The sequence below is a fragment of the Gasterosteus aculeatus genome, chromosome 3, assembly GCF_964276395.1.
Source record: "Gasterosteus aculeatus chromosome 3, fGasAcu3.hap1.1, whole genome shotgun sequence".
NCBI lineage: Eukaryota > Metazoa > Chordata > Actinopteri > Perciformes > Gasterosteidae > Gasterosteus > Gasterosteus aculeatus.
In genome coordinates this window covers 1,627,752-1,647,013 of record NC_135690.1, presented here as the reverse complement: position 1 = coordinate 1,647,013, position 19,262 = coordinate 1,627,752, and the positions used below count along the sequence as shown (strand labels likewise).

General features: G+C 46.0%; 1 protein-coding gene across 3 annotated transcripts; it reads left to right on the top strand.

The window, feature by feature from the left end:
* The first annotated feature begins 4,004 nt into the window (after positions 1-4,004).
* Positions 4,005-19,113, top strand: per2 (period circadian clock 2). 3 transcript variants are annotated; one of them, XM_040171003.2, is made up of 24 exons: positions 4,009-4,158; positions 6,484-7,036; positions 7,981-8,073; positions 8,217-8,371; positions 8,782-8,903; positions 9,021-9,222; positions 9,553-9,604; positions 10,206-10,348; positions 10,467-10,545; positions 10,672-10,778; positions 10,881-11,034; positions 11,135-11,249; positions 11,452-11,598; positions 11,689-11,779; positions 11,907-12,081; positions 12,288-12,412; positions 12,554-12,760; positions 13,719-13,982; positions 14,112-14,998; positions 15,096-15,212; positions 15,628-15,835; positions 15,981-16,179; positions 16,992-17,142; positions 17,506-19,113. In XM_040171003.2, exons 2-24 carry the CDS (start codon positions 6,606-6,608, stop codon positions 17,656-17,658), a joined length of 4,377 nt encoding a protein of 1,458 aa, XP_040026937.2. In that variant the 5' UTR covers positions 4,009-4,158; positions 6,484-6,605; the 3' UTR covers positions 17,659-19,113. The 3 variants fall into 3 exon arrangements, with proteins under 3 accessions (XP_077954743.1, XP_040026937.2, XP_077954742.1); XM_078098616.1 differs by having other exon boundaries at positions 11,904-12,081; XM_078098617.1 differs by lacking the exon at positions 12,554-12,760 and having other exon boundaries at positions 4,005-4,158; positions 11,904-12,081.
* The last annotated feature ends 149 nt before the right edge of the window (positions 19,114-19,262 follow it).

Sequence of the window (19,262 nt, the reverse complement as noted above, 5' to 3'; positions counted from 1 at the left end):
TGTAGAAGCATTCAAATGTCCAGCCAGTTAGTCTGTCCGTCTCCTCCACCTTTTAAAGTGGAAAGACTGAGTCACTTCCGGTCAGAGAGCGGGAGTGGAAAAGCGTAATAAGCTGTGAATATTAAACCACCCTCACTTTTGTTTTGAACGAGGGAATAAATTGAATTTACTTTCCCGTTCAAAAATGAAAACAATGGTGTTCATGTTGAAGACGTGAACAAGAGTTCAGTTAGAGGTTTGCATTTGCTCTTTCTGATCATTGATTTTGAAATAAGTAGTTTGATAAATTCCTGTTCGTGGTTCATTTCTAAGGCCTATGGACTTCCTGACAGACGGGTCAACGAAATGGTTTTATTCAGCCACAAGATTTCTATACTTAGTCTCAAATCACTTGAGGAAAAAGCCTTGTATGAATTATATTTGTGATTTTTTTTTTTATGGGCAGCTGAAAGTAAAATATTGCTTAAAAGCGAAAACGATTGGAATATTTTCTCAAAACTTGTCTCGATTTGGAGTTTCTGGCTCCTTGATTGACATCAGCAGGCCTCACACTTCCATTTTCTACAGTTGAATGTATAATCTATCACTTTGTCAAGTTTGGCATTAAAAACCTTGCTAACACAGTTAATAGTCCGTTGGAGCGGCTGCGTTGTGCAGCAGGTCCAACGTTACCTCCGGACGCAGAGACTACGCCATCTGTCGCTTACGTCACATTTGCGGCAGAATTCCACGTCTTTTCATAGAGTCCCGACACCCGCCCACGTCTCGCTGACGCGCTGCATGTGGGACGGAGCGTGCCCACAGACGCAGGCCGTCTGGGCCCCAAGTGCCACACGGGGAGACTGTGCTCAGAACCTTCTGGACATTCTGGACTTGACACAGATGTGCAGAGCACTTACTACACGAGAGAACGTTTTTTTGTCACAACTGTGTTTCAGTCAATGTTCTATGCATCCTGGCATAATGTGGCTTGGCTGTTTATTAGGGAAAAGACCGCTAATCTCAAATATGATACACGTGGGACGATAATGTTGGAACATAGTCATGCCATTATGACAGAACCCACTTCATGCTACAAATGTATATATGTATACATTTGTATGTATATGTATACAAATATATGTATGTTTTGTCTGTAGATGTTAACAGGTCACCTATAGAGTGTGTCGGATAATTCATGGACAGATCGACTAAATTAATCTAAAGTGTTCAAATGTTAATCTGTGCCTAATGTGGGACCTGTCAGTTTGTTCCTCATTCAGGCTCTGAAAATAGACCTGTGGAGAGACCGGATTCTCCTCACCACTAAAACGTACAATAGAAAGTGTGGCAGCTTGTTGATGCTTCCTCTGAAATCAGTCTCCCACATTTCTACTTGTGACGTAGTTCGAATTGTTGTTGCTTTGGAAATAGCAGCGTTTCATGTGAGAGAGGGAGAAGTGAGTAGAGAGGGAGCTTATGCAGTGGGAGTGTACGCCTCTTCCTCCCACCACAAGCTCAACCTCCATGTGGACGCACTGACTATAAGAAGAGCCCTCATCGGCCTCCTCTCGCTGTGTCGTAGTACTCGGTGTCACAGAAAATATCAAATTCACAGTCATGATCTTCTGGAAAACCAAAAAATGGTTCAAAAATGGAACTGAATGAAATTGCTTTGTCTCTTTTACCAGTTGACTGGTTAAATTGTATTGATTTAAATTCTTAACAGAAATTGCCACACCGCTGGATTATCACTTCATGGGTCATTACCATTCACACGCTGGGCTGCAGAGCACCGAACAGCATGTTCCACGGTTTCACACCGTTAAATCACTTCAATGTGTGTTCAATTGAACACGTTCATATCAGCATTCAGTGCAATACAACTCGCCACGATGATCCTCCTAGCCAGTAGCTGTTGGACACCACCCACTCACACCGGGGATGCCTTTGTTTTTATATCAAGGCCGTAGAAGCGATGACGCTGCTGAGCCGGCTTGCGTCACATTTTGCTTTTCAGGCATCAACCAAGAGAAACACCTGCGCTTCGTCATCGTGTCTCATCGGATTTTCGAGCCCTCATGGTTTTCGGTAATATTATTATTCCGAATCCTGTGACATATCGGGATGTCTGCGTCACTGGGAAATTAAGTTGAGACTAGTTTCAGTTGGCACTCAAAACACCTACATTTGCATCTCAGTCGGAAAACGTCTAAATAAGGTGCTCAATGCTGTGCGTGCCCTTCAGCAGATTGAACATATCAGATGGAAACACCTCCAGTTTATAGCCAAACAACAATGTCACTTTACAGTGTCATAAAACATGGTCAAATCAAACATCTGTCACTCTTCATCATCACTCATCATCTTGCGTATTTCTATATAAGCATTTCATTGTACGGTTACACGTGACAATAAACGTCTTGATCCTTGAATCTTGAATCTTGAATGTGACTGAGGGGGGGGGTGAAAGCCCGATGTGCTGCACATGTTACACACTTCTCACCTTTCCTCTCGGCTCAGGCGGAATCGGAGCTCGGGGCAACCGGTACCAGTCGCGACGGGCGAGCGCTTCCTGCCACCTGCTGCAGGTGTCTGTTCCTCATGTGGAAACGTTGCGGTACCTGTTCCATCGAACCTATTTGCTTTGCTTGTCTGTTTGGGATTTTTTACTCCGTTTGCTGCTCACACACAACTTGCTGGGTGTGTGAGTGTTACATATATCTATCCGTTTGCGCACAGATGCATCTGTTCAGGATGTTGCCCACTTCTCCCAATGTGAGCCGGGCTGCAGGTGCTTCGCAATAGGAAGATGCCACGGTGCCACTTATCATTTGCATCACAGAATTATATTTCACTCAATACTGACAGATGCTCCTCTTAAGTTGTAAGTTTGCTTCTTTGTGAAGAACAGTGTCCGTGTTTATAACTCTTTTACTAAATTAAATATTGACCTTTTAATTCCGATTTTTCTGTAAGTAAAATTGATAAAGCAGATCGCCAAAAAAGGGCACATGCACGGCGTAGTGTTGATCTGACAGTTTAAACATCAGGTATAGATTTCAATATTTAACATTGTCACATTGATTTGACCAATGTGCCTTCTGTAAGTATTCATTTTTTTAAGTATGAGAATAAATCCAGATTCCAGGTAAACTAAACTATTTCAACACATTTTGTTCGAGACTCACTGTATCCATTTCCCTGGGTTTGGTTGTGAAAAAACAGGATATTAAAAAGCAACAAGACCATTCCATTTAACTTTCTTTTGTCCTCAAAAGGGGCCCTGAGTTTGGGAACCAGTTCACCAGAGGGACAATTGACTGGCTCCTCAGAAAATAAACCAATCCTAAACATTCAGATGAGATAATACTATTGTTATAATTGGACAATATGAAAATGTATTTATGTACGGCAGTCATCATTTGGCATTTATGAATTATACAATAACTAATCACAAAGTACATAAATGCAAAAACATCTCTGTGATAACAGCAATGGAAAACCGCAGTGATTTGTGAGAATGACAATAAATCAGATCCCAACCCCCATAGAGACCTTAAAAACGTCCACTGTTATATCACTGTGTTTTATGCTCGGTCAGTGAACCTGGATTATGCGAACGGTTACGCATCGCGCAACAACTAGTTCACCCACATTGGCCGGAAAAACACACACACACACACACACACACACACACACACACACACACACACACACACACACACACACGCGCGCGCGCACACTTGTATAACCGGCCCATCGGACACCGCTTCATCCCCCGGACAGCGGCGGTGTGCCCCGGCCCCTTGAACCGGAGAGCCGTGGGTCGCCACGTGAATGCGGTGACATCCTTATGTAAAAAAAAAAAAGCACCGGCGGGCGCAGCGCCGGCCCCGCCCCCCCTGAAGGGCGCAGGGCGCCTATTGGTCCGCAGCCGCGCGGAGGAGAGACGGCCGTCTGCACCAATGGGCGAAGAGCCGGAGGAGGCGTGGCTCGAAATGAGGTCACCGGCTTACGCTGAAGATCCGGGGCAGAAAAGTGCCTCGGGGAGGCTGAATGGGATCGAGCGAGAGCCACAGCGGAGCAGCAGAGCATCCGAGCAGCTCGCAGAGACATCGTTTCACGCATCGTCCGCCCTCCTGATCGGTGAAGGATTTTCGTTTTCCCCTCTGCGAGGTTAGTGCGGTGTTATTTACCTGCGTGACATGTGTCATTTTGACGTTTCCATGCGATCGAGCCGTTTTGAAATGCGTCAGATGGCGGTGGCGTAAACCTCCGATGTACTCAGCTTGTATGTGGAAACACACATGTATGTGGAAACTGTGAAACGCGAAGGCGTCTGTGTCAGTGAGGCTCCAGCGATGAATGGATGAGACGCTGCTCACATCTCACGCAAAGAGGCCACTGCCTCCTGGAAGCATCCGTCCATCCATAGTGTATTTTTACCATTACTTCAAGCTGTGCACGGTAGAGGTGGTAAGTGTTTAAAGTCAGCTGCTATAACAACCTATTCAACTTTTTGTGGAAGTAAACTTTTATACATGTGTTCGCTGCATAGTTACAACGCAAGTTTTTAACTGTAACCTCGCTTGAGTTTAAATCAATAATCAGTCAAATACTCTTGACTGTTCAGTTTATTGATAATTCAGTTATCTCAAGTTTCAATGAGGTCGTTTCAACGAGGATGAATGAAGCTCATGCCGTGTTGAATAGAAGGACTGCACAGATGAATTCAATGGCACACGTGTTTGATCTAGAGGCAACTTTGCTTAAAGGATGACAAAGCAATCCAAAAAGAGAAGGCGTGTGTGAAGAACGTGTTGGCAGGAAGGGCTGAAGAGGACTTTTGAGTGTGTATAAATATAAGTATCAGTGATCATTTTAGCGTGAACGACCATTAGGGAGTCCAGCATCATGCAGGAGACCTTCAGCTTTCCCCTGGTGACGGGAGGAGGGAGGACCATGTCAGACTGCCGTGGGAGAGGTCATTGAGACGGAGACTGTTGCCGCTGTGCGGGCTGCACATTTCTGCTTGTGCTTGTGTGATGGCAGCATGAAGCTACTTTTTATTACCTTTTGATACTGATATGATCAAAATCATCGTCTGTTCCTAAAATGCAAAAATGATTGCCTTAAAAGAAGATTGAAATAAGGGCAAGTGAGAAATGTGTTTCCAACGAGTCATGATTTATTCCATCCCTTGTAGCCCTGAATGTCTTTTGGATTGGATTGAATTTACTGAAATGGCCCAAGGGCTGTTTTATATGTACCCTTTTGTTAATGTTATGTTTCTCATCTTGGCTTGTTAGCCAACTATTACATTTCAATGTGTGATGTAACGGCTTTCTGGGCCTGTGAGATAACCCAATGTAAAATTAGAATTGCCTCTCCTCCACTTCCATCCCTGCAGCAGCTCAACAGAAATTGATTAAGTTAATGACGGGGGAAAAGTATCCCCAGGTAACTGGGGAGGTGGATACAACATTCACAGGCTATTAAGTTATTTCTCCCTCTTCTGTGTAGGAACACCTGCCAAAACGTCCACAAGTAAAAACGTCTCGGTCAGCGATTTTTATAGGACGTCCAGTATGAACAGTATGTTGGCTCTCAGTGAAATGGTCCATTATTGATGGGTCCTCTGAACCTATGATCAGGTTCATTGTGAACAGAAACAGGGGAGGATTAACTCCACAGAGCAAATTACCACGATGCTTCATATTTAAGGAACATTAAAACAATGCTGACAAATCCAATGTTTTAAAATGCGTCAATGATCCCATATTAAAGATAGACGCCATTAAAAGTTCATCGAGGACTTTCGCTCAGACTACTAGATACTTTCCATCTCAACAATTTGAATCTTTGTAATATCTTAACCTCTGTTTTAAAGTCAACAGACCTTTTGCCAGATATGTTTGGCTGATATTCAGTTGGTCTCTGGTGACATTAGATCAATGATGTCTGGAGGTTTAAGTGAACGGTCCTCTGAAAGGGTTGAAGGCACAGATGGAGCAGACCTACTGCTCTCAAAGGCCTCTCCGTCTGTACGAGTTCTCACTGCACACCAGAGACTCCCCCAGGGCTCCTCGGGGGTCCAACTCTGATATCGCACCAGAAAAAAAGACACCTTTTCCAAAAAAAGGATTTTTAAAGCATTGACTTGTCTCGTAAATATCTTTTGAATTTGCTAATGCCAATGATTGAACAGATAGTGTTGTGGGACATTTGGATGGTTTTCATACAAATGATGTATATTTTGCATATTGTCGATCATTTTCAAATGGATAATATGAAGTAGGCTTTGTCTTCCTGTTCTCCACACGGCTTCTGAGCTCAGTTTGGGGAAAATTATTTGGAAGAGGTGATTTGTTTTAGTCTCATTTGTTTTGCCCAACACAAAGTACCGTAATTATTTGTGGCAGCGATTCCACAACTTGTAAAAAACATGCGTAACTTGCAATGCACAACTTAACACTACCACGTATAATCTGCCCCAAACAGATCAATCCGTGACCTCTTTCCTTCTCTGACGACACTCTTGGGGAAAATGGAGTGATAGTGTTTTTTCATCATCCAATTACCACTGACCCAGCACCGACCCCAAAGCACCGACACTCCCCCCGATGTCGGAAGATTCAGACTCCAAGCCCTATCGCTTCGCGGTGCTGGAGGACCAGGATGGAGACTCCCGCCTCTCCACGCCGAGGAGGGCCTCGGCCTGCAGCTCCATGGCACAGCTCCACCGGATGGGCGGCTACAGTCACGGCGGGGCCGACTTGGGCCTCCACTCGGAGGGCAGTGACAGCAGCGGTCAGGACCCTCCCGCCTCAGCGCACAAGCACCGCAAGAACGCCCGCTCCCGCTCGCTCCCCGAAGAGGACGTGGAGATGAAGAGCAGTGGGTCGAGCGGGAGCGGAACCGAATCGCACGGCAACGAGAGCCGCGGCAACGAGAGCCGCGGCGGCAACGAGAGCCACGGCCACGAGTCGGCGGGCAGCTCCGATGGCACCAGCAAAGACTCGGCGCTGCTGGAATCCTCGGAAAGCCACAAGAGGTCAGTGGTGGTGGTTTTGTTTTCCTAAAAGAGGCAGAGGGAGGCTGCTGTTATGAACAATGCTGCTTGTTTTGCGTTGCTCGTCTTTTAACAACTGCCCGTGTTGTGGTGAAACAGCTGATTGTAAAATGTGGTCTGCAGATTCCTCCACATAATCATAAAGCAGATGAATCCACATGTGTTTCCACGCAGTACAAAGCGTTACACATGAGGGAGTTACAGGCATTGGTGGTGATACAGCGTCCACAGCTCTAAATATGTAGCCGGGCGTCTACCTACAGGGACGATAAAAAACAATAAATCCAAATCGTATAATAACCGCTCGCAGAATTATCATACAAGTATTGTAGCTGATGAATTATGCTGAATTAATTTCCCATCCTCTTGCCCTCTCAGCTTACCTTGACACCCATAGGCCGTCTCTTAGGCCGTGTGTTCAGGCCTTCTACAGGAATCTTGCTTGATCATAAATACATTTTACACATTTTAAAATGACCTAACAAAAGAAATGAACTCAGAATTGACCTTATTAGTTAGTTGGAATTGTTTAAGAAGATACTGTTTTTTTCTAATAAAACAACAATGTATGTTACATCTTAAAATCATATTTTATAGTATTACATATCATGATAATATTACAGCTCCGACCTGCAACCTTTTTATAGATATATTTTATTTATAATGCCGATTCAAATTTGCTGGCCAAACCCCAAAGCCACATGCAGGTGAACGCTGACCTGACATAAAGTGTGAGGTTGTACCCGGGGAGGGGGGGCAATTAGTGCGTAGGGGTGGCACTGATCACCTTAACAACAGCAGTAAAAATAGCGCTGTGGGGTTGCGTGTGTGACTTTTGATTTGATGCATTAGAATCAGTAGATCAGTGTCGAGTCTCTCCCTCTCTGTCAGCGTCTCTCTTTGAATTGTCCTCCTCTTCCCCACAGCTCGACCTCTCACAGTCCGTCGCCCCCCAGCAGCTCCAACGCCTTCAGCCTGCTGAGCTCAGAGCAGGACAACCCTTCAACCAGCGGCTGCAGGTTGGTTCACTGAATGGAAACAGGACAAAGGCCCAATAATTAGAGGCCTGAAACAGGGTCGTCGTTCTCCTTTTTTAACATGTACTCCTCAGGGAATGTCTGACTCGCTGCTGTGCGTGTGCCTGTGATTGTGCGTCTTGCAGCAGTCAGGAGTCGGCCAAAGCCAAGAACCAGAAGGAGATGTTTAAAATTCTGAAAGAGCTGAAGCTCCACCTCCCCTCTGAGAAGAGACACAACAGCAAGTCGTCCACGTTGAACACGCTCAAGTACGCACTGCGCTGCGTCAAACAAGTGGAAGGTAAAGTGCAGTCGCCTGTTCCTGTTTGTGGCTCCTCTGCTTCGTGCCCCACCGCACGGCTCTGCACGTTCAGGAGAGGAACAGTTCTTTTCCTTTGGAAATCAGGCAGCTAAATGACATCAAAGAATAAGCCAAGACGTGACTTTGTGTAGGAGGGAACATAGTGTATGCAGGTCCACGGGTAATGGACTGTAAAGGCTTGCTTCTGCCCTGACTTACCAAAGGTCCAGTTGTAAAGAATATTTAGCATTTTAGAGTAGCAGGGAGACCTTTGTAATCATTCTGAATTTTCTTTTTGTTGGTCGCTTTGAACAAGATCAAAATATCTGTTTCCACGTACCATCTATGCTGTATTACGTATTGTGCTGTGATCTTGTGACTTTATTTAAATCCCTGTCTGTGTGTTGCAGCCAATGAGGAATATTACCAGCTGCTGATGACCAACGACAGTCAACCCTCAGGCCTGGATGCATCCTCTTACACGATCGAGGAGATAGACAGCATTACTTCTGAATACACCCTCAAAAACAACGTGAGTCTCTGAAGTACCTTCAATCTAAAACAAAAATGTCAATATGTTTTGCCGCATGCGCTGGTGTAAAGACTGTGATTGATTGATTGATTTGAGCCATCTGGATTTCCTCAACAGGACATTTTCGCAGTAGCGGTTTCTCTCATCACTGGACGGATAGTGTACATTTCCGATCAGGCTGCCTCCATCCTCAACTGCAAAAGAGAAGTGTTCAAGAACAGCAAGTTTGTGGAGTTCTTGACGCCGCAGGACGTTAGCGTGTTCTACAGCTTCACAACGCCGTACCGGCTGCCCTCCTGGAGCATGTGCACTGGAGCAGGTAAATGCACGGCGCCATGGTGACTCTCTGCTGACGCAGTGCAACAAAAAAGCTCTAGATAGTACACAAAAATCCCTGAATGGTCGGCTGCCTGGTGGCGAGCGCAGGCTGCCATCGACGTGGTGTGTTGCATTGATCCAAACTTGTTATTAATTTATAAAACTGGTGCTGCTTGCCGCTTTTTAACAAGCAGAATAGAACAGTCATTTAAGTGCAGAGCAACGCTCCTCTGCGCTGTTCTTTGATGGAATAAATCTTAATCAAGACCCCTATTAGCATTCGGCTGGAACATGTTGCTTTTGAATTAAAACATTTATTTGACCCTTTCAGAGTCATCGCCGCCTGACTGCATGCAGGAGAAGTCCTTCTTCTGCCGCATCAGGTGGGTGCGTGTTGGTTCAAACACAGTGTCGGGCCATCTGCTGCTCGGACCCGTGTGTAGATTTCATTCATACTTTTCTTCCACGCTAGATGTTTTTTAAATAGTTAGTGACATCATGCGCTTGTGGTTTTTCCTGGCCAGTGTGATGACACACACACACACACACCTTGCTGCACTCGTTAGGACTTTCCATTCACACCTTTCCTCAAGCCCCGCCTTCAATCTATTCATCATTCTGCTGAAAAGATTAAACGAATAGTAATCTTTAGATTTTAGGACTCAAAGTCAGCAATAATAGAATCAACACATAGTTAATGGATGGAAGCCGAACACTGGACCCTTGTGAACCTGGACCTTCTTTTGAACAAACATATCTTTGTAAAGACCTGAGCACTGACCAGGGCTATTGAACGGGGGAAGAGAAATAATTCTGGATTCAGTGTTTTACAACTTTTAGGACCAACAGCATGTATCACCTGTAGACTTGGGGTCATGTTCTAATGCACCAAAAAGGAGGCAGTAACATCTGAGGGGCAAAGGCCCGTCCGTAGCTGCTCACAGTTTTCATTTATATTAATCTTTCCTTCTCATTCATGTTCAGCGGTGGTAAGGAGAGCGAGGGCGACCTGCAGTATTATCCATTCCGCATGACACCGTACCGGATGAAGGTCCAGGACACAGTGCACACGGAAGACCAGTTCTGCTGCCTCCTGCTGGCTGAGAGAGTTCACTCTGGTTATGATGGTGAGAGAAAAACTCATGTTTGTTTCTTTGTTTGTCTTTAAACTGCGTACGTTTTTTTTCTCCCAATTTGTCCCAATTCAATTTGAGATTGAGGGGAAATCATTTCTTTTTCTTTAAGCGCCCAGAATTCCAACAGACAAACGCATCTTCACCACCACACACACTCCGAGTTGTCTTTTTCAGGACGTAGATGAGAGGTACGTTTTTTTTTTACTGTACATATTTAAATGTTCTGAGCATTTAAGCAGAAAACACCCAGCTGTCAGAGGATAAGATCATTTAAGCAATTGCTTGCCAACTAACAGATGTTTTGTTGGTATCAGGGCGGTTCCTCTCCTTGGATACCTTCCCCAGGACCTGATCGGCACACCGATCCTCCTCCACCTTCATCCCAGTGACCGACCGATTATGTTGGCCATTCACAGAAAGAGTGAGTGTGCAGATTCAAATAGATTCCAGAATTTCCAGTGTCTGCACGAGGATTTTTTCCCCCCACCGTGGCTCGGCTCTGATATTTCGACTTCTTCTGCAGTTCTTCAATTTGCAGGACAACCATTTGACCACTCGTCCATCCGGTTCTGTGCACGAAATGGAGAATACATCGTTCTTGACACCAGCTGGTCCAGTTTTGTCAACCCCTGGAGTCGCAAAGTCTCCTTTGTCATCGGAAGACACAAAGTGCGCATGTGAGTGCTCCTCGATAAGCCGCTCTGTGAATTTCGCCATGTCTTGTGGAAACCAGGGGCTGTTGATCTCGAACGTCGGATGTGCTTCTCTGTTCACCAGGGGTCCTGTGAATGAAGACGTTTTTGTCGGCGCGGCGTCAACTGTCCGTGAGATGAAGACCATGGAGTCCGACATCCAGGAGATTACTGAGCAGATCCATCGGCTCCTACTACAGGTGAGATGGGATGCAGACGGACAGATATCAAGGACACATAGTATTCATTTTAGAAGAAGAGGTTGTTTACTTAAACATTAATAAGACATGTAAATGATAATAAATGCATCTGTGGAATGAGAGCAGCATATTATTTAAAAAACGTAGGGTGAAAATTATAAAAGCAAGTTCAACTGTCTTACCTCTCTACGTCTGTGATTAGCCGATCCATAACAGTGGCTCCAGTGGTTACGGTAGTCTGAACAGAAATGATCTCGTGAGCATGAGCTCCTCTGGCGAGAGCCTTAACAGCGGCGGCGCCAGCAAAGTCCGACCAGAGGAGGAGGAAGCGAGCGGCAAAGCCAGACCGGTGAGTAAAGCCAAAGTATCAGTGCAAACGGATGCAACGCACATGTCATGCACACATAATTGAAATCTGAATCTTGTGTCTATTTCACAGCGAACGTTTCAAGAAATCTGCCAAGGAGTACATCTTCAGAAGAGCCAAGAGCATCAAACAACCAAACATGACTTCAAGAAAAGCATTGGCAGTAAGTCCAGCTGACTGCTACCTGCATATTTAATTGTAAACTGTTGAAAAAGAGGGAAAATGTCCCATCTGCTGTGAAACTGACCACATCCTGGAGTGGCCCCTAACTCCTCACCCTTCTCCAGTAGAGTCTGCACAGAAAAGCTCAGCGGTGGTGCGGTCCAAAGACTCAGCGGCTCCACTCAACTGGAAGGAGCCTGGGGCCCACATGGAGGACAGCAGGTCCTCCTCCAATGGGATGGACTTCAACAATCAGACCGTCTACTCCTACCAGCAGATCAGCTGCCTGGACAGTGTCGTCAGGTACACGGATAACAGCGTGATTGTGAACAATGGTAGCCCTGATCCTGCGTAGGATGCTTTTGTCCACCTTGTGACGCAAAATAAATCTCCCATAGAAAACACGATATGATACATGACATTGTAGCCAGTGTTTTGCTGTGATGTCACCTTTTCTTGCAGATAACTCATTAATTATAATGGATGATGTGTTCTCATGATTGCCACAGGTACTTAGAGAGCTGTAATGTTCCCATCACAATGAAGAGGAAGTGCCAGTCTTCCTCCAACACCACGTCCTCCAACTCGGATGAAGACAAACAGAAAGGTCCTCACAGAACGCAGGTGCCTGAAGGTATGTGTCCACACCACCAAGAAACGACCTACTGTCATCTTATCATACAGAGCTACGGCTTTGCCTTTAAAATTCTCTCTCCGATTATTGCCAATTGCCAGTTCCTTGTCAGTACCTCTTGTTCTCTGGTCTCTTTGGCAGAACCAGCCTTGTTGAAGGATCAGTCTGTTCTCTCCGCTTTGGACGATCGAGTCAAAAAATCCAGTGACGCGGCCACAGCAGTTGTGGGCACTTCGCTTCCCCTACCTGTACCTAACAAACCAGAAAGCGTGGTGTCCATAACCAGCCAGTGTAGCTACAGTAGCACCATAGTGCATGTTGGGGACAAGAAACCTCTACCAGAGTCAGGTACAGTGCGGTAAAAAAGATATTCGCTACCTGGCTTCTTCTATTCTTGCATATTTATCATACAAAGATATCAGATCCAACATTCTCTAATTGTTTAATTAACAGAAGAAAAACAGATCAGCTATTGGAAAAGGGATTGGCCACGTGAAAGACAATTCGCTGTATTAAGTGTGACTTTCTGGGTAAAAATGGGTAACCCTAACCCTAACCCTAACACAGCTAAAGAAAGACGATCTGAAATTACCCAGTGTGACAAATATGCAGACACAGAAAAAATCATGACGGTGTAAATGTTTTTTCACAGCACTGTAAATCAAACTTTGTGTCTTTCTATGCGTATGTGTGTATGTGTGTGTTTTCATTGGATGCTTTGCAGCTTGTATCTCAAACACAGAAAAAGTAAACTTCTTCCACTATGTCAAACTTTTAGTTTCACCCACAAAGCGTTTGCAAGGTTATTGGATCTTGTCCAAAATAATAACATTTGTGGGGATAAGATTATTCTTTTAAATGTAATCCTTAAACTGTCCAACTGTTCCATAGATCAGTGGCTATCCTACAAATCAGTATTTAAAAAAGGGAAAGTAACACTAGCCTAGAGCTGTGTCTCAATGTCAGTATGGAGCGGAGGTCGTATCGACTGACCACACCAACATTTGAGCAATCTGTACAGATTGCTGTCAATTTAACACAAATATAAACTTGTAACCAATGAATGAGAAGGCGTAAAGGCCAAACAGTCTACCCTGTGAAGGAAGTACGTAAGTGAATATTATCTGTGGCCCTGGGATGACGGTTCCCAGGTTGTTTTTTTTCATAGGTCCCTGTTAATGCCACTAGAATGCTTGATCAACACCGCTGCTGTTGTCGTCATCGTCACTACAAATGCTGAACACTTGTGTTTCCTCACATTCCATTGCTTTAACGTCCTTCTCCGCTGTCACCCTCTGACATACAGAGATCATAGAGGATGTCCAAGGAACGGGGGAGCCAGTAGAATCCAGCCAGAACTCCAGAGCTCCTCTTTCTGTTCTTTCACCTCCTAGTCAGGAGAGGGAGTCCTACAAGAAATTGGGGTTGACCAAGCAGGTTTTGGCAGCTCACACGCAGAAGGAGGAGCAGACCTTTCTGTATCGCGTCAGAGAGCTCCGAGGACTCACGGCCCTCAAAGAAAACTGCTCGCAGTACCTGGAGCGTCAGAAAGAACAGATCGCCAGCGATGGTACCTACGACCACCCCACTTACATAAATGACGTCTTGTGTGTTCTGTTTGCAGGTTGCAGCTGTGATAAAAATGAAAATAAAATGACCCCAAGTTGTTGTCCTTTTTTTTATCCTCTCCAATCTCTAGCTGTACATGCTGCTCAAGCCTCCAAGATTGTAGAGCCCATGGCGCGGCGAGGCACCCGGAATAGGAGGACCAAGTCGAAGCGAGCGAAGCAGATGGAGTCCTCAGATAGCACGGTGTCCCATCGCAGACAGCACGTGCGTCCTCGTCTTCCAAACCACGGCCTTAACCCGACCTCTTGGTCCCGCTCTGACGCCTCACAGTCGACCTTTCCCATGGCCTACCCCCCGGTGATGCCAGGCTTCCCCCTACAGGTTTACCCCAGAGCCGGTTCCACAGCTCCCCGCTCAGGCACCACTCAACGGGTCTTTGGGGATAGTCGGGCCACCCAGGCCCCTCCCTGTGCCCCACCCATTCACCCTGCTCCCTACCCCACCCCGATCGTGGCCCCCATTATGGCTCTAATGTTGCCCCTGCCCTTCCCCCCGATGGCCCCTGGACTGCCTCCTCCACAGCCAGTGTACCACGCGGTGCCTGGTGGCTTCCCCACCCAGTTGCAACCGTTTGGTCAGGCTGCGTTTCCAGCGCATGGACCCTTCACGTCTCCGCCTCCCTTCGCTGTTCAGAACCAGTTCAGCCCACAGAACCACTTCGCCCCGCAGGCAGACTACCCGAACGCGTCGTTCCACTTCCCCCCGTACTCGGAAACCTCGAAGGCCCCCATGATGGAGGGCCAGTCTCGCGCCTCTACGCCCCAGTCGGGAAGAGGGGGAGGCCCGGCATCGCCGCCGCTCTTCCAGTCCCGCTGCAGCTCACCCCTCAACCTGCTGGAGCTGGAGCTGTCGGTGGACCGCCAGGACATCACGGTGGTCTCTTCTGGAGGACAAGGGAGTAACGCTGCTGAAAGAGAGAAGGGAGCGAACGGCAAGCAAGCCATGGAGACGGAGCAGGTCAGCACGGACACAAACCTCGTTGTTTTTGCTGTTATGTTGCTAGGCCGTGCCCAGGGTGTTAACACACAACGTTATTGTCCCTTGCGCCCTTTAGCCGTCTGTCAGTCTCCTCGCTCCTCCCGGACCCCTGTATTGCGAGGGCTCCCCCCGTGTCTGTGAGCGTTTGTCTTGGGACAAAGTGTGCTCTAGGCTCAGGGCTTGCAGCAAAGAGGTAGGCAAGTAATCAGATAAACCGCCACATTTCTCCGAACCCATTCCTCTCTAATATAACTGTAACAGTTTCTCTGTTTTCCTTTCTAATGACTTGTGGTTTAGAATTTTTTTTTATCTTGTAGTTTTCTTATAGGTACCTTTTGCCAAGAGTGACATTGATTCTAACAATGATTGTTATCGACCTCTGTTTCTAACTATGCTCAGCCTCATTGTGTAGCTATGATGATCACAGGGTATTGTCTAATAAGTCCCACACTCACTGCAGAGATAAAAAATGCTAAAGTGGGATCTAACGCAGAGAATGATGAATAATGCTGCCTGTATCTTAAAGAGATGGAGAAAGTTCTCCTGTTTGTGGGCCCAAAGTCGAGCTCCTCTTCAATAGTATCGCTTTGATGTTTTCATTTTCTCAGGCAAGTTCACGCGGCGACGGGAACAACAGTGACGCAAACTCTTTGTCCAGCGACATGTTGGACATTATTCTCCACGAGGACTCCTGCTCAGGCACCGGCTCGCTCACCTCGGGGTCCATTGGCTCAGGGTCCAACGGCTGCGGAACTTCAGCCAGCGGGACGTCTCAAAGCAGGACGTCAGCCAGTGGGACTTCCGGCAGTGGAACAGGTGTGGACCTAAGTTTCCATCTCATAGATGTGATGGGATAAATTCTCGTGCATGAATGGTGAAAAACTGAATACAAGTAGCAGAGGGGGGAGAAAAAAACGTTTTTGAGTGTATACGTTTTAAAAGTATCATTCGGGTGTTTCAGGAAGCAACAACAGCAGTAAATACTTCGGCAGCGTGGACTCCTCCCAGAACAGCAAGAAGGTCAATGGTCACTTGAGCGGCAGTGAGGAAAGGCCGGTGGAGATGGACCAGAGAGAACACCTACCACTGCAGGACCCCGTGTGGATGCTCACTGCCAACATAGATGACAAAGTCATGATGACCTATGAGTTGCCTTTGCGGTGAGTAGGGTGGGGGCGTAGCCTGGGAGGAGTGGGATACTTGCCCTGGGGGGGGACTGGTGTTTGATAGATATCAAACTTATCTTATCTTTGTTATGGATGACAGGTGAGCCGTGGACATTGTTTGCGTTTACAAAAATACCACAACTTGTGAGAAGAAAGGTGAAAAAGAACTTGATCCAGCTCTTTTCCTCACAAGTTCCTGTCACAATCCTTCTCAGATGTATTCATATCTTGCGCTCTAATAAGGTCAGATTTACTCCTCATAGGACAAAGGAGCTCATGCATCTCTTGGGGTTTTGTTCTTTACGGTAAACGTCCAAAGTAAAAAAGAGAAGGAAGAGTGAGTCCTGCACCCGGTCAGATTAGAGACAGACAGCTGGATATGGTGCTGTGATCGATGCTGTCTTTGAACGCAAAGGTTTCTCAGGAACTGGAAAACAAGTGGCCGTTCAGTCACTAGATGGATGCAACTCCTTGTTCACCTGTTAATCCATTGCTATTGACTTTCAGTAACATTGCCTCATTCATGAAAGACGGCGCATCTTAAATAGAAACAAAGATGTGGAAGGCAAAGCAACATTTGTTGCAGATACAGTTTTTGACCACTAGACAGCACCCTTAGGTTTATACAGTCAGAAGGTAAGCGCTGCCCAACAATTGGTGGCCACGAATGTAGATGAGTCACTAAAGCTTTCAGTAACTTTGATAGCTCAAGATTATTCCAACTCTCTTATTTTCAATACTTTACGAAGCCTTGCCCTATACGTCTGTTAGAGTATTTAACGTGGCTGTGTTGGCTGTATCTGCAGTGACATGCAGAGAGTGCTCAGAGAAGACCAAGAGCAGTTGAGGCTCCTGCAGAAGAATCAGCCACGCTTTTCTGAGGAGCAGCAGAAGGAGCTGGTGGCGGTCCACCCCTGGATTAAGAAGGGAGGTCTGCCTAAGGCCATAGACATCAAGGTACACATTCAATTTAGTTCATTCAATTTCATTTTAGTTTGGCCTTCAATTGTAAAAATGTCAAAAATGAGGGCTTTAGTCTCGATGTCTTTTCACTTTTGGTTTGTTGGCAGTTTTTTAGATACATTAGTTTATATCAACTGGTGAAAGTAATTTCAACATGTGGTCTCTTATGGAACAAGTATATTTCTACGTACATGACTTGTTTATGCATTATGCATTTTTTTTTTGTGCATTGAGATGTTTCTTGAAGAACAAGCATAAATTGTCAAAAGTACAACCTCATATCTCTCTCACCGTTTCTCAAGCGCAAACATTTGTCCGCGTTGCATCTCACCTTCTCATTCCGTCTGTGCCGCTCAGGCGTGCTCCTGTTGCGATGGCGCCTCGAGGGAGGCGACGCCGGCGGGGGATCGGCCGGACCTGGACATCGGTGATACAGAGACGGGGGAGGTGGGCTGCCAGCAGAGGCCCAGAGAGGAACCTTCCAACGCACTCTCGGAGACAACCAGATAGACATAAAGTGCCGCGTATTTTTTACTGTGATCTCTCACCTTTCAGCCTGTCGTCCTGTACAACTTTGAAGAAGGACCTATTTTTACACAAAGCACCACACGGGCCCCTTTTCTCTTGATTAATGTCTCTGCCATGCTGTTTGGATGTGAAACAAATACGCGTGAATAATACGAGTGCGGGACTGTATGACTACGTATGTGCATGTGTTTGTTTCTGTGTAGCACCTAACTAAGGGAAGCATATGCAGTGATCAGGAGAGGCTGAGCCCAGTAGGAGGAACACATAATGTGCCCTTACACCAGGCAGAACGTTGGAGGTCACATGCCAGGAAGTGTCTCTGTGATGCTCTAACTGCTGCAGTTCATGAGGAATTCAGATGCCATACGTCAGCATGTGGCTATGACAGGTGGAGTTGTGTTTCAGTCACTCCTGTAATACATCAAGGCATCAAGCAACAAATTGACACACAAGTGCACTTTGTGGGACGCACTGGAAAAGGAGGAGGGGTGTGGAGGGAGGGGGCATATGTGAGGCTCTTTTACATCAGTATTTGCCCAAATGACTTGCCAATGTTGCATTTAGTGAAAGGAAAGTGCTAAACACAGACTTGCTCCTGTGTGGAGCGGAGAGCCTGGACTCACCGCCAATGGCTGGAACTTTCTGTAACATTCAGCCCCAGTAAACAATCTGAGATTCCACACTAAAGCAAAAAGTAGAATATTTCCCACTGAGATGAAATGAAGTGGAGGTGAACAATTTGCATGTAAGTACACATGCTTAGTTAGGATGGAGGGGACTGAGGGTCGGACAATGCAGTGAGCGACATCTACCAAGTTTTTATGTCTAATGCATATTTCTGTGCAGCGTTTGTTTCAGTATCAGCAGGGAATGTAAAGAAATGATTTATCTAATGCCTTTCAATGCATGCGTGATTGTTTGCAACCGCCTTTGATTCTGAACACATTTCTATTTTTTACATTTACAATTTTTTCTGTACAAAGAGAAGTGTTTTTTTTTTAATTTATATGTGGAAAATATATCTTCAAGGAAGGACCAATATTGTTCATATTTAACGTAAATCTATCTTTTTTTCAATGGGATCGCTGGGACAAATCCCACTGTGGACTGGAAACACTGGAGAGCTTTGAGTCCACAGTTTCTAAAGTGCGCCACATGAGACTCATAAATATGTAAAGAGCCTTCTGAGCATCCTGTGGAAGTGTCTGAAGCTCATTACCGTGTTGTGTGAGGTTTAGGGTTATTGCGCCGGCGTAAAGCAGCTGGGCCAGATGTCAGGTGACCGCGTGGAGACTGAGAGCTTTCCTTCTCTTTGAAGCGCAGGTGACGTCATTGGAGACGGAACGTGGAACCGACAACAACGCGTTCGGTTCTTCTTGTGTTTGACCGGCGGGCGGTCTGCTCGTTATGTTTTCTCTAAATAAAATGTCAAATCTACAGCGAGGTTTGTTGTGTGCGTTGGTGAGGAGATGCGGTTGACACCGTGATATGACAGCAGGGGATGGACTTCGTTTAACGACGTTGTCTGTTTGCAGATCGATACTTAACAAATTATTTACCTGTGAACTGAATGAAAATGGAGCTTT

Coding starts and splice junctions, on each gene's coding strand:
- per2 (XM_078098616.1), top strand. CDS start 6,606: ATGTCGGAAGATTCAGACTCCAAGCCCTATCGCTTCGCGGTGCTGGAG. Junction 8,074..8,216: donor CCTTCAACCAGCGGCTGCAG/GTTGGTTCACTG, acceptor TGCGTCTTGCAG/CAGTCAGGAGTCGGCCAAAG. Junction 11,035..11,134: donor GGAAGACACAAAGTGCGCAT/GTGAGTGCTCCT, acceptor TCTGTTCACCAG/GGGTCCTGTGAATGAAGACG.